Source organism: Dufourea novaeangliae, unplaced genomic scaffold, assembly GCF_001272555.1.
Source record: "Dufourea novaeangliae isolate 0120121106 unplaced genomic scaffold, ASM127255v1 scaffold106, whole genome shotgun sequence".
NCBI classification, from domain to species: domain Eukaryota; kingdom Metazoa; phylum Arthropoda; class Insecta; order Hymenoptera; family Halictidae; genus Dufourea; species Dufourea novaeangliae.
In genome coordinates this window covers 423,534-437,463 of record NW_015373978.1, presented here as the reverse complement: position 1 = coordinate 437,463, position 13,930 = coordinate 423,534, and the positions used below count along the sequence as shown (strand labels likewise).

At 39.0% G+C, this 13,930-nt stretch overlaps 1 protein-coding gene across 1 annotated transcript in view; it reads right to left on the bottom strand.

Moving 5' to 3' along the window:
• The window catches only part of LOC107187110 (dual 3',5'-cyclic-AMP and -GMP phosphodiesterase 11-like), a 140,756-nt gene extending 131,639 nt beyond the window's left edge, over nucleotides 1–9,117 (bottom strand). The window contains exon 1 of the mRNA XM_015575119.1: nucleotides 8,554–9,117. Coding sequence (XP_015430605.1) covers nucleotides 8,554–8,593 — 40 coding nt within the window. The 5' untranslated portion in view covers nucleotides 8,594–9,117. The remainder of the gene's footprint in view (nucleotides 1–8,553) is intronic.
• Nucleotides 9,118–13,930: the final 4,813 nt, after the last annotated feature.

Below are 13,930 nucleotides of genomic sequence, written 5' to 3'. Positions count from 1 at the left end.
CTCTTCCGCCGGCAGTTTTGATTTATTACCCGCACGATTGCACCGACTTATTGATAACGGAGACCGCGCGACAACCGCGTTTGCGTGACGTGCGTTCGTTCATGCTTTTTATCTGTCGCCCCTCTAACACCCCCATCACCTCTCGGGTTTCGTCGAAGGATTTCCCTGTGGCAGTGTTTTATCGCGAGCAATCTTACGGGGTTAGCCCACTTTGGAGGCCAGAAGGAAAAGCTATTCTGTGATAATTTTTTTTGCGAAAATGATGTCAATGGGAAATCGATTAATCCACTCCTGACCAGCGGCTTTACGAAAGTTGGTTCCTAGGAACCAACACTTTTATAACTCGTAATTCATATTTCCATGATGATTACACACACGGTGTGTCATTGGTCTTTTCGCTTAGGGGCGACATCAGACGCTTGTTGCGCGATTAGCCTTTAATAGGTTAAAAGACATTTATTGCACGTATCTTCGGGTACGCTAAACAAATTTTTTGTAGAACAAAACAGCGATACTGGGGCTCAGCCACGTTGTCTGTTTTTAAGTGAGTACCTAATTGACGTGCGGGATAACTTAGAAACAGTTTGACCTAGAACAAATAGCGAAACATTCATATGTTCTACATGAAATTTACTAAAGGTATATGTAGAGATTTTGAGATATGTTAAAAACTTACTTGTCTAAGGGCATTTGTATATAAAATTTTTCGGTTAAAAAGCGGTACTTTTTTCTTCAAATATTCACCATTTGCACAAAAAATCATATTTCTAAAAGTCCCTACGTGTTTCTTTAGTAAATTTCATGGAGAATACAAAACTATTTCGCTTGTTGTTGTAGATCGAACCTTTTTCAAGTTATCCTGCACGCCGATTAGGTGCTCAGTTGACAACAGTCCAACATGGATCAGCCCCAACCTCGCCATTTTGTTCTAAAAAAAGAACAGAAAAATTGTTTCGCGTACTTGAAGATATGTAAAATAAATGTATTTTAATAGATTTCCCATTTACTTCAGCATTCTTGCAGAAAAACTTACCAAAGAATAGCTTTCATTTCCAGGCTTCAAAGTGGGCTAACCCTGTAAGGGGTTAGGCCACCTTGAATAAGTCAAGGTCATAGTCATTTTCGGTAATCTTTTTTAAGAAGTTTATGAAATAAAGTGGAAAATTCAATATAATGCCTCTGTACAATTTTCAACGGAAAAAGTTGTATTTTTTGTTTGTTTTATTCTTTTAAGATGGTGATGCTACAGCCGAGATACGCAAACATATTTTCGAGCGATGTTCACCAAGGTCGTCGACCTCACGGCTACGCCTTTTGATGTAGAGCAGAGAGTGGGCAAGTTTTTCGATAAGAAAAGCCACACAAAATAGTTTTCATACATTTTTGACTGCTCAAGAATCATAGAAAATACTATTTATAATTGTATTTATAAATAATACAAATCTGGCTAGTACGTAGAACGTCAAATCTGTTCTAGGAGCCACACCTAGCAGCTTTGGGAGCCGTAGTTTGTCCATCGTTGATCTAGAGCAACAAACCTAAGATTTTTATTTTCTACATGCCAGAAACTAAACAATTACATACGAATGTTCGGAAATATTCAGTTCCCTGGAAATGGTGAATATGCTAAGAAGAAGTACATTTTTCTCTCAAAAAGGTTTGGTATAGAAATGTCATTTCCTGAAAATCTGTTAAGGATGTAAAATCCATATTCAAAATCCATAAAAAATAAAACTCTTTGGTTCAAACAGTATATCCGTGAGGTCGAACACCGTGGAGAATGTTGCTCGAAAAGATGTTGGCGTATCCCGACTCTAGCACCGCCATCTTTTAGGGGAAAAAACAAAAAATACGAGTTTTTCCGTAGAAAGTTGTACAATAACAAACTTCGTATAGAATTTTCCATGTATTTCAATATTTTCCCAAAAAAAATTTTTCCGAAAATGACCAACTAAGGTGGCCTAACCCCTTAAGGAATGCAGTCCTCGTCCACGACTCATTCCACTGACCCGATCACGGGATTTCGCAGTCTCCTTGACGGGGAGGAAATTTGAGGAAACGATCCGGCCGAGACAACGCCGTCTGCACAAAAAATCTCTTTCATATGAGGTAGAGCACTACACCGCTTCATATTATATGTATGAGATGCGGAGATTGTTGCTGGCCCTCTTTCTCTGTGGCCAGCACGGAGTATGACCGGAACGAAAAAATTATTGGTGTAATACTGCGTGGACACGGTTGAAATAGTCTGGCGTTGTATAATCTACACTGGTGTATGGATGGTGGAACCATGATAGTTTTTAGACAAGAAAACAGTGAATTCTTCGATATTCAAATATCGTGGGTGTATTGGTAAAGGACGCAATGTCAATATGTATGATTTCTTAGCAATTGAATTTCAAGTCTTTGTTCAATGTATTTTACATGATACATGTATACAGGATTGAACAAATGCTTTTGGATAAAAAGCTGCTGGTGTACCTATTATTTGAATTAAGGATACTATGGATTAAATTAACCTTTCGAAACTGACGGGACAATACGTCCCAAGGTAACTTTTATAAATTCAATTATTTATCTTTATAAATAAAATTGATAAAAAGGTATATTAGGTGTTCAGCAGCCAAGGTGAAAAAACGGACTAGAACTGTATGTTCAAGCTGTAGAGTTGAACTCTGTATGAAATGTTTTACACCTTATTACCATTCAAAATAAGTACAAAAAACATATTTTCCAGTTTGTTATAATCTTTGTTGTCACCATAGAGACCTAACCGAACATGAGCCCATTGTAAAGGACCAATGAGACTATATGTCACATTTTCCAAACTATGTTTCATCCGCTTTTTGTTCTTCATATTTGAATGCACTATAGCACGTACTATTCTGTTGTTGATGATTCATCGTTAACAAAAAATCCGTGTTGAAAGGGTGAAGCAATCAATGCCTGTCTTACCCAATTGTTGTTTTCTTAGGTCGACAACATTTTGATATATTTTCTAAGTGATCCAGTTGAACAAAGTGTTTCTTTTATTGAATTTACCGTCTATTTCGGGGTGTTCATACATCGAGAAACTATGGACATTGATGCTCCGATTTAAGCCCTCTATGATTCTTCATTTTTAAATTGTTGGCAAACTTTTGCCTCATACCATCCAATAATGAACAAAATAAAGATATAATATGATGTTGTCATGGAAATCAGGTTTCATATTACAATTTATGCTTGTAAATGAATCGTTCAAATACTTTTGTCCAGCTAAATATAGATAAAACTTACTTTACACTTTTTAATATTTAGGTAGCAAGTGATGAACCCGAATGGGGTGGTTTTTATTTTTTTTTTACTTAGGTAGTAAAATCGAAAATGGGTTGATTCCGTATAAATAAAATTTAATAGAGAAAATAGAATCCAGGTTTGTAATTTCAACATTCTGACATGTAACTGTACAATTTCTACAAGATATTATCTAATGATTGATGTAAGAAAGAGATTTTACGTGAAAGCAGGGACTTCTACCGAAACGTAAAATACCGGTATTATACCGGTACTTTCGGTTGTACCTTCGCTCTATGTAACCCTATATAAGCCCTACCCTTATAGAAATCGAAAAAATACCGGTATTTATTTTGGTTTTCGGTAATATATCGGTATCGGTATAGCTTTGATGGCATAATACTGGTATCAAAATTATACCGGTTTAAGTTCCTGGGTGAAAGTTAACAACGTAGAATACAAGCTTATCATGCGTGATTTTGATTAAATCGATGTTAAACATTCCTACGGGACACGTGCATTTGTAGATTACTTAGCTGTTCATTACTGATTATTTCCATTCGTGTCATTGTTTATAAATATTGATAACAGTATATTATTTGGTTTTCACGACGAATTATTTAAAACCATAGAGAACAGTAAGAATACAACAAAAAGTAAGTAATATCCCGTGCCGTCGTTAATTCTTATTGTAAGTAGAAACAGCGAATAATAGACGGACATAACACCACCTTTATTCGGAAGTATGCTTGCCAGCTTGCCAGACGAACATTGGAAATTACTTTACCTCAACGAAGTTGTATATTAAAAAATATTATTCTACATTGCGGCTAATTTTTTCATTTAGCGTTAGATGTTTTGAATTGTGACACCAATTTGGCAACATCCCGTATATGAGAAAAATTACGTAAACGTGACACAAGATCCGGAACAGAAATAAAAATATTAGGATTTCGATATCTTTACGACTTTCACAATTTTCAACTTCTGTATTATCTCCAGTTTTATTTTTATGTTCTGCTCCAGCTGTCCCTGCTTTTATGATATCGTTATATCAATGGGAGCTTAACGCTAAATATTATGACCAAAATGAAGATTTCTAGAAAAATGTGCCAAGAAAAGGGAAATGAGAATTGGTAGGTAAGTCTCATGCATACTATACAATATTTAGATATAAGAACAGAGAAATAAGCGAGTTGTTCTTACAAAGTTTAGGTGAGTTCTTGAAACTGCTGATAATTATAAAGGAGAAATTATTTTTAATTGACTTTTGACGGGGTACCTATTACTAATTCTGCAAAATCAGACTTAACAAAAAATCTAAAACGACAATAAGGATCTACGAAAAATACTTGCACTTAACGTATTACAATAAAATGAAGTAGGTAATAGGTGAATGCATTGAATATGGGTAAGTGCTTGTATACATATACCATTTCGTTCAGAACATGTATCAAACTGTCACGACAACTTACTTCCTTCAATTTATCATCCACGAACCGGAATTGTCGTAAGTAATTTCTGGAAGTTGTATTAGATCTGTCGCCCGTTTCTACGATGAACTCGTAAGAATCCGTAGCGTAAAATACACCAAATTCGAATGTACGAGTTTAACTAAGATTCACCAAGATTAAATCCCATAAACAAGCTGTCAAATCCAGTTACGTATCCGCTTATCATTTTCAGCGAATTCATTTGATCAAGTTCAACCGCTTAGTGTCCCACGTGTCGCAGCATCGCCGAATGGTTTACCTTAACGTTTAACCCGCCACTAATTGATCATACAAACGCCAGAAATAAAAAAAAAATGTTACAAGAAATTTATACGAAACTTTTGCACCATTTAACAACTCCTCGTAAATTTCACGCAACATCGTGGATTTGTTATGCGATCAAAATTACGAAATACACGCAATTACCTTATTTGTCGTGTATACTGTGCAATAAGTACTGAAACGTGTAATATATCCATCACGTTCGCGAGCGAGGACGCCGGAGCAGTTTATAGACATTAAAATGTGCGTTGCGTGTTAAATATTTGTGAATCATCGCTTCATTCGACTCAGAGCGGAGAGAAGATAGCTCGAATATAAAGCCGGGGACACGCTGATAAAAACTCATTAAATCGAATATCGAGGAATCGATGACATCACTATCGTGGTACATTCAACGGTCATTTTCGTAATCTCGAAGACGCAACAACAATGTTTATCGGCGTTCGCGTTCGGAACAGTTGCTGTCTACGCGTTGACGACCACACAACTTGTTGAAGTAACGAAATACGGCACGATCCAGATTAGTTGCAACCGTTTTATCTCGAATTAATGTTATGAGGTTGTCAACTAGTAGGGCTACCTACTGGAAAGTAATGTTTTTCCGTAATAATCTTTACTGTAAATTTCGGAATATGTTACAGACACTAATCACTCAAATAGCCCCCATCGTTTTCGGATACCCTTCGCCTAGAATATGTTAATGAAAACCTTCAATGAAATGTATATGAAGTTTAGAAACTTAAAAAAACACACGTCAGAAAAGACGGCATTACTTTCCGGTACATCTAATAAAATCGTGAAAAATATAAACACCTTTATTATAGCTTGATATACAGCCTATCCCATAACCCTTTCATTCCAGACTTCAATAAAAAGACAATTGATTATGCTACGTTTGTATACCCCTACATTCCCTTCAGAAGAACATTTATCTAAAATTTAGCAACAGCTATAGAATGAAGACGAAACTTTATTCGTCTTAGAATTAGCTTAAAAAATTGTTGAGGAAAAATTACCAAAAAAATCCGTTACACCAACTTCTACAGCTCCTACGGAAAGGTATTATCTTCAAACAGGACAACGTTCGACAACGCATATCACACAAACCACTGGGAAAAAATTAAAGAGTTAGGCCGGGAAAGCTTAATTCACCCATCCTATAGCCCAGATGCTGCTCCAAACGATTACCACTTGTTCCGATGGCTATAACATTCGGTAACCAAGAAACACTTTTTTAAAGTTGACGATGTCGCAACGCAGATTTCCACGTATTTTGCTTCAAAATCACAAGAGTTCGATCGCAGAGGGATGGAAAACCAACCACAAAAATTACTAAAATTATCAAAATTATTAAATGATGGTTACCTTGAAAATTGTTATTTGTTGAATTTTAATAAAATATTCTTTTGAAAGGAATGTTAAGGTTGCGAATTTAGTTATGAACCTCAGAACATGGTCATCTATACCGCTAGGTTTCTTATGATTACTCGTTTTTCTTATGTCGTTTTTATTTTCAGTAGGTACAGTTTGAACGGGAGTAGAATAAAAGTTGACGATTACAAATGATGTATGAGAGGTAATTCATAATGTTTGTTTTTTTGAACAATTATCTAGGTGAACTTCCATTTGTTCCACATAGAAATTGTGTTATTCTGTAATTTAAAATTTTATCTCGATGCAATAGTGGATAGATAGTCATTTAGCTTATCTTCGTTATTCGAAAACCTTTGTCTACATAAAAAGTTTGTCCATCTTTTGATTTGATCGTTGCTGTAGATTGTTCGGTGTTACTAGGCGCTACAATTTGTACCTACTAATCTGGACGTTACGATACCGAATGGTTAAAAATGGAAAATCTTTTACGGCTATTGATCGTTTATATTTCCGTTTTTAAGAACGATGAAGATTTGTAATGGAAACTGATAATAGATACTGAAACAGGATGTCTATTCTACTGTACAAACAAACGGACGAAGAATATTTTGTACAGCATTTAATAACCTTTATCTTTCTGCAAATTGCATTTTTTCATGTGCAAATCGACATTTTGCAAAGTACAATTGCAGAATGAGAAAGCGTCATTTTACACAGACCAAAGTTTCAATTCATTGGACAGTTGATGAATTTATGCTTTTGAAAAACTTATTACTCCAAAAGAATGAAGTAAATTGTAAATGTAGTTACTGTAATTATTTTAATTTACAATCTTCAGCAAATTAATTTATAAGAAGTAGGTACACAATTTTAATGAAAAATATTTTTTTATACTATTTAAGGTGCTCGCTAAAATCAAGCATCTTCAAGTATTTTATTAACATATTTCATCTTTATTGTTTATTTATAACAATTGTCTGTAAATAAATCAGCGGTATTTTTTAAATGGAATCTTATACTTTTTTTCGGCATCGTTACTGAGCATAAAAAACAAATTGAACGACCTACAGCCACCACGTTTCGAACATTTAATCTCGAGATATTTGGTCTAAAGATAACAAAAATTGTCTAACTATTCACGCGTAAACGTAAAAATTAATTGCGCGTGTATCTTCAGGAAATTTGAGTTATTCTCCGACATAAATATCTGGAGATTAAATGATCGAAATGTATGGTTATTAAGGTCGCTGAATTTATTTTTATATACTCATAAAGATATCGAAAAAAAGTATAGATTTCATTTAAAAAAAATAACGATGACCTTGATACCGCGTACAAAAAATTACCCAGAGAAAAAATTGTTTCCATCATTACATATGCCCCTTGAAATATTTCAACTTTGTCCTGAAATTTCTTTTTTCACACAGCAGTAAGTAAAGTACACATTTACGTGATTCTATTTAGCTGAAATACCGTTATAATTATTTTTTCCACTATAAAACTCGAAATATTAAATTCATCTGAACATTATCTGACACTGTCTTCTGTTATATATACACCTGGAATCCTTTAAAACTACCCCTTAGCAGACGGCAACCCTATTCACATCATTCACACGTACTTTCTTTCATTCATCGGATCAAACACACCAACCGGAAAAACTTATCGTTAGGATTCCATCTATCATTATGTCAAATGATGCCGCCGCGAACTTCGAAAATCCAACGAGAAAAATAAGACGAATAAACTCGAGGGTCATTCCACACTAAGCCAGACACATTTCGAAGTAACATTTCGGATTTTATTGAAACTTGGATACAATGCAGTTTTTATGGACATATAAACATACCTCGAATGATTTTTCACGTTTATATATCACTAAAGACTACAACATATCGCAAGTTTCAACAAAATCCGTAATGTTACTCCAAAATGTGTCCGACTTCCTGTGGAATGACCCTCGAGGGACTTTCACCTGTCAGAAATCGGGTTTCGAAGCGCGACCCAAGCCACGAAAACAATACCCCAAACAACGAGAAACAAGCGAACGCTAAAATGAACCTTGAAAAAAAAAAACAAAAAAAAACAAGACGAAGAATATTGATCAAAGTAAAAATCGGCAACTCACATTGATCGAATATCTTAAGCATCGCTTTCTTCAGCTGCATAATCGTGCGCTGACCGTGGCGAAGCGCCTCGACGAAGTGGAGCAATCACGTTCATAACCAATATCGTCGCCGTGTATGAACCGAGCGGTGCTGCTCGTCGTCTCGCGTACAACTCGCCGTTTCGAGAGTAACAGCGGCAGCAGCAGTCCATCCTTCGAAAGGAGACGAAAACCGCGGTCTGTGGTGTCCTTCAAGGACTGACCGTGCGTCTCGCAGGACGTTCGGTCGGCGGGCAGCAGGCCGCGATTCTTCGCCACGACCGCATCCTTGTTCCTCGATGCGTTTCCTCTTCTCTTACCCGCGCTCCGGCTCCTACTCCCACCCTCTCTCACGCACTCACTCACACTCTCCTCGTTGCACGGAGCTCGTGACGCGGCGACACGCTAGGTCCGTGGTCCGTCGTGTCGTGTGGTACCCTCGAGTCCGCGCGCGCGCTGTGTGTGTGTGTGTGTGTGTGTGTGTGTGTACTGTGTAGTGTGTGTATGTGGGTGTGTGTGTGTATGCCTCTCTCGGTGTCAGTGCGCGTGACGACGTGCGCTGGAATTCGTACGATGAATGAACTCGTTCGTGTAATCGCTCCCACGTAGAGAGCCGTGCCGCGCGCCGGCCCGATCTCCCTCGGGGACAAATTCGCTCCGATAACACCCACGTGGTCGCCCCTTGAGGGACTGGCAGGAACGAAAAAAACCGACTAGCGATCCTCCGTGGGCAGGGTTAAAAATGTTACACGTTCAAACACGGTCCACCGTCGTCGTCGAGGTGACTGTTCGTCGACGGGAAAACGATGTCGTCGTCCGAATTAGCTACCTTAGCGGTACGTACACCAAAGTACGTTTCTATCGAGCCGCGGATCATTCGTTGATTCGCGGAGACAATCGTTAGTCATAGAGGATGCTCAACGACCGATCGAACCGTTCCAGAGGAGACGTGGCACTAATTGTTAACACTGCACGGAAAATAAAGGAGCGACCACTGGTCCTCGCGTGCAACGTTTAAGTGGATTCAATGATCCTCGCCGAGGAGCGCACTGTGTACGTCGAATAATCGAACGATGGGGCAGTCAGTTAGTCGGCCGTTATCGATACGGCGCGTTAATCGTGAAATTGTTTCGGGGAAGAACTTCGGCGTGATCGTTTCTCTCTCGCGGGGTGTCTCTTCGTTCTCCGAACAAATGAATGGAGGTTACACGCGGAAACGCAGCGTTGAGCGGTCGTGTATGTATGTATGTATGTATGTGGGCTAATTGGCGAAGCGGAATTAATGTTGATCGCTGGGTACCCCCGTTCGACGAACAGCTGACTTTGAAGGGTATCCAGGAACAATCGTGTTGGTTCGCGCCACTTCTTCCTGGCCGAATCTCGGCGAATGCTTATCTGACGTACGAACACACAAAGACGAGGCAGCTCTGATTTACGGGCACCCTTCCCCTTCCCTGCTAGTTTCCTTTTTACTCTCCTGCCGCGCGGGAGAAAAAGCGTGGATGGTGCGTTGTCCGTATCTTCGACGGCGTGACCTTTTTAGCTGCGCTCCGAAGTCTTCTCTTTTCGCCCCGTCACGGTTCGGTCACGATGTTCTTGTCGTTCCTGCGAACGTATTGTTCCGCGCGATCAAACAATATCTCTCCTCGGTTGTCTTCCTCGCTACCACGAAACCAGTCAGTTTTTTCGTCTATGCTCGTCGTGACACATCGACACTCGGTGTTTTCCCCCTCCCCTCGATCTCGCCATCAAGTTCACTGTCTCGGTGCAAAACAATCAGTTCGACGACTTGAATCGAGACGATTTGTGCTCGATCGATGTCACCGATATCCGGAGCACTCGGTCACGGAACTATCTCTCACCGGACGAGCATGTTTGTTTACTTTCTCACTTTTGCGTCACCAGACGCCACACAAACACGGTCGAACAACAACACATCGATCAACTCACGCGATTGCGGGAGATGCCTACCGGGGGAATAGTGTGCACACAACGCGACTGACGTGTAATAAGTGGCACTCGTGGCGATGGATAGCTATTGGAGCATCTTCTATCTGTTCGGCGTTCCTTCGACGGCGCACGGGTAACGTTCGAACGCGTCCGCGAGTCACACACTATTTCTAACCTCGAAGCAACGCCGGCCGATCGCGCAGTTTTTCTCACCTGGTCCCGTCGTGGACCGCTCCGATTTTTGCGGCACTGTGATCGCTACGCTCACCGTCCAACGAGAGAAAAAACAACGGAACAGTTGTTACGAGACGAAATATAGACACTGTTTCTCACCGATTGCGTATGAATAATGCGCGTGCCGCGCAATTCGTACGCGTAACGTCTCCCGCGCGAGTTTAACCGCGACTGCCGTGTCGGAGTCGAGTCGAGTAACTCTCTCGCGAGCTCGAGCCGAACGAGCTAGAGGGGAGTCTATACGAGAACGAGAGAGAGAGAGAGAGAGAGGCAGTGAGGGAGGGGGAGGGAGATAATAGACAGAGACCGCTACGGGCACGCTGAAAGAGACCGAGAGGGAGAGAGGGGGAGAGACCGAGGATTTCACAGCTAGCCAGAAGAAAGAAAGATTTCAGAATGGAAGTGTTGAAAATGGTGAAAGTATTAAGAAACACAATTGAGAAATCTGCAAAATTCTAATTGTATTCTAATTATCACCACGGAAATTGTACCATTCCAAACAAACTGCTACACATTTTCCATTTAATAGCAATTCGAAGTGTTAGAATGGTTTGCAACAAAGGTCTTTCTTTCGTGATAATATTCAACTACCTATGCGAATGTTAACGATGAGGAATACATCACTGATCAAACAAGAGCAATCTCTGAATCAAGAGAAGCTCGTACGAAAATGCGCAGAATCTTATAAAGCGAGTCGACGAGTGACCTTTTCACTTATTTTATGACGTACCTATTAGCGAACGCGTGAGTAACGATTAAAAGTCCCCGTTATCTATGAAAATTTCTAGTCTTATCCCCGTAATCGGCGATTGGGATCTATGTCGATGATCATCTGTTCCGTAACGAATGCGTTTCGTAGCGTGGGGAGGGGGAACGACGACGTGTGAAATGTCTTTATCATGGTTTCGTTCTTTTATGAGCTCGTGAAAGGCTCGCAAGTGTTAACAATACATTGAACGTATCGTGGCGCGGTGAATAGAAGGTATGGAACTAATGAAGTAGAAATTCTTAATCCAACGGACCGGGCGAAGGCAACATTCGGGAAACTAAACACCATACGCCAATGAGGATCAAGAGTTTCAAGGTCAGTGCAGAGTTCACCGAAAAATATGTGACGCTGCGGCCCACACATTCGATCGTGAAATCATTTGAATGACTCGCTAATGAGAAAAGTTCCTGCATAAGATATTTAGTAGTTATGCATGTATGCGCGGGGCCGGGTTTCCGGTGGTACTGTCGCGTAGAAAGCTGAAAATACGGCGACCGGCGAAATAGCGAACAACCGTGATCGGCGCTACAACGGGGCGAAAGATGTATGACCGTTTCGAAGACGGGAGGCCAAGATAAAAATTGTTATCTGTTCTGTTGGCCGTCGGGTATGTGCTTACATCGGCTTTCGTGTGATAACCACGCGTTCGTTCGTCTATTTACGTACGTATACGGAGACGCCTGGCCGGAGACGAGGCTGGAGGTAGAAAGGCTGAGGAGTGCAAGTAGTTTTATATGCTCGTTCTCGATCTACGAAGAGACTGAGCTCTCGGTTCGGATGTAACTTAGAAAATTGGCAATGGTTCCGGATTTTTGTGGATATTCGGAAACGAAGATGATTAATTTTCTCGGGGACTTAACCCTCAGACACCACACTCGTGCGGATTTGCAACAGCGAAACATTGTTTCATTTGTCACATTCTATCTGACTAGCATAACGGTTTCCTTTAATTACGATGAAAAATGATTTCTCATTTTTGCAATTATTACCATTGAATTTCTCAGGAAATTTTACTCTAAAAAATTGCTTGAGTTCAGTGTGCTTTTATTTTCTTTAAGTTCTTAATCATCAAAAATTCATAATCCCAATTCGCACTGGTGTGGAGTGTATGTATGCTGAGGTGGGGTGTGGTTTCTGAGGGTTAAAGGCACGATAAATGGAGTAACACTAACTGATCAACCTGAATTTTGCTTACTCCTGCTACGGTGTTCGGGTCTAATTCGACCGAATCACGTTTTCGTTTCTTTAACACTGTTACGACTTTACACACTTATTTGACTTGATATACATATATGTAATGTGTAAAAAAATTGTTAATGATCGACGTGTTTTTCTTTCCTCGTCACTATTTGGAATATACAGGGTGGTTCACTTAACGTGACAATATTAATTACTCATAAATGTATGAAAAAATATTTTAAACGAAAGTTGCATGGTATTAAGAGAGACATATAATGCAATAATACGTTTCTTACTACTACATTTACTGTTACATTTTTACAAAGATATAACGGTAGTTTTCAGTTTTTTAAACGGAATGCCCAATATTTCAACCCGAATTTCTATAAAGCCTCAAATAGTGCAGAAAAAAGTGTTAATGACATATAGGATCTACAGTAAACAGTTTCTGAGATATCAGTAAATTTTTGTAACATATTGGTGATATTCTTCCGTTTAACACTAGAACTACCAACATTGAATGTATGCTAAGTTTAATTGTGTAATATATTTTAATACGTGTAATATATAACGCAATATAGCTTAGTGTACTATAATAGAATATGTATAAGAAATAAAAGGTAAACATAAATCTTGGTGAAAGTATCTCTAGGATTTCAGTAATTATAAAATAAATAATCTAAAATCCGTCATTTTGACGGGTTCGGTAGTTCTAGCGTTAAAATGAGACAAAACATGACATAATTTGGACCATATTTTTTTATTAATATTAATATTAATGCAGCAGGTTTCAAAGAGTTAATTCTTAGACGTCAACGACAGGGTCCATTTTGACCCGACTTCTCAAGATCTTTAATTAACTCAGCAGCTTTGGATAACTAGTTGAAATTAGTAGTTGTTTATGTTAATACGAATAAAAAGTATGTGACCAATTCACACAGAAATTCCTTTGAATGTGGATTTTAAAGGAACGATGCCTGGGGGTCCAAAATGGACCCACGCTCCGCTCTATGCATTACGATCAAATCGAAAGTTCAATATAAGTGCCAGTTTCTGAGGATAATGTTTAAATATGTATTAGATCTAAGATCATATTTGTTCTTTCTGATCTCTTTGAGATATGTTACTAATTATTAATGTTATATTTGTACCTAATCAAACGGTTTAATAGATGAAAGAGACCCTGAATTTTAAGCGTTCTTGTCTTGAAGCTTGCCTCAGCGATCT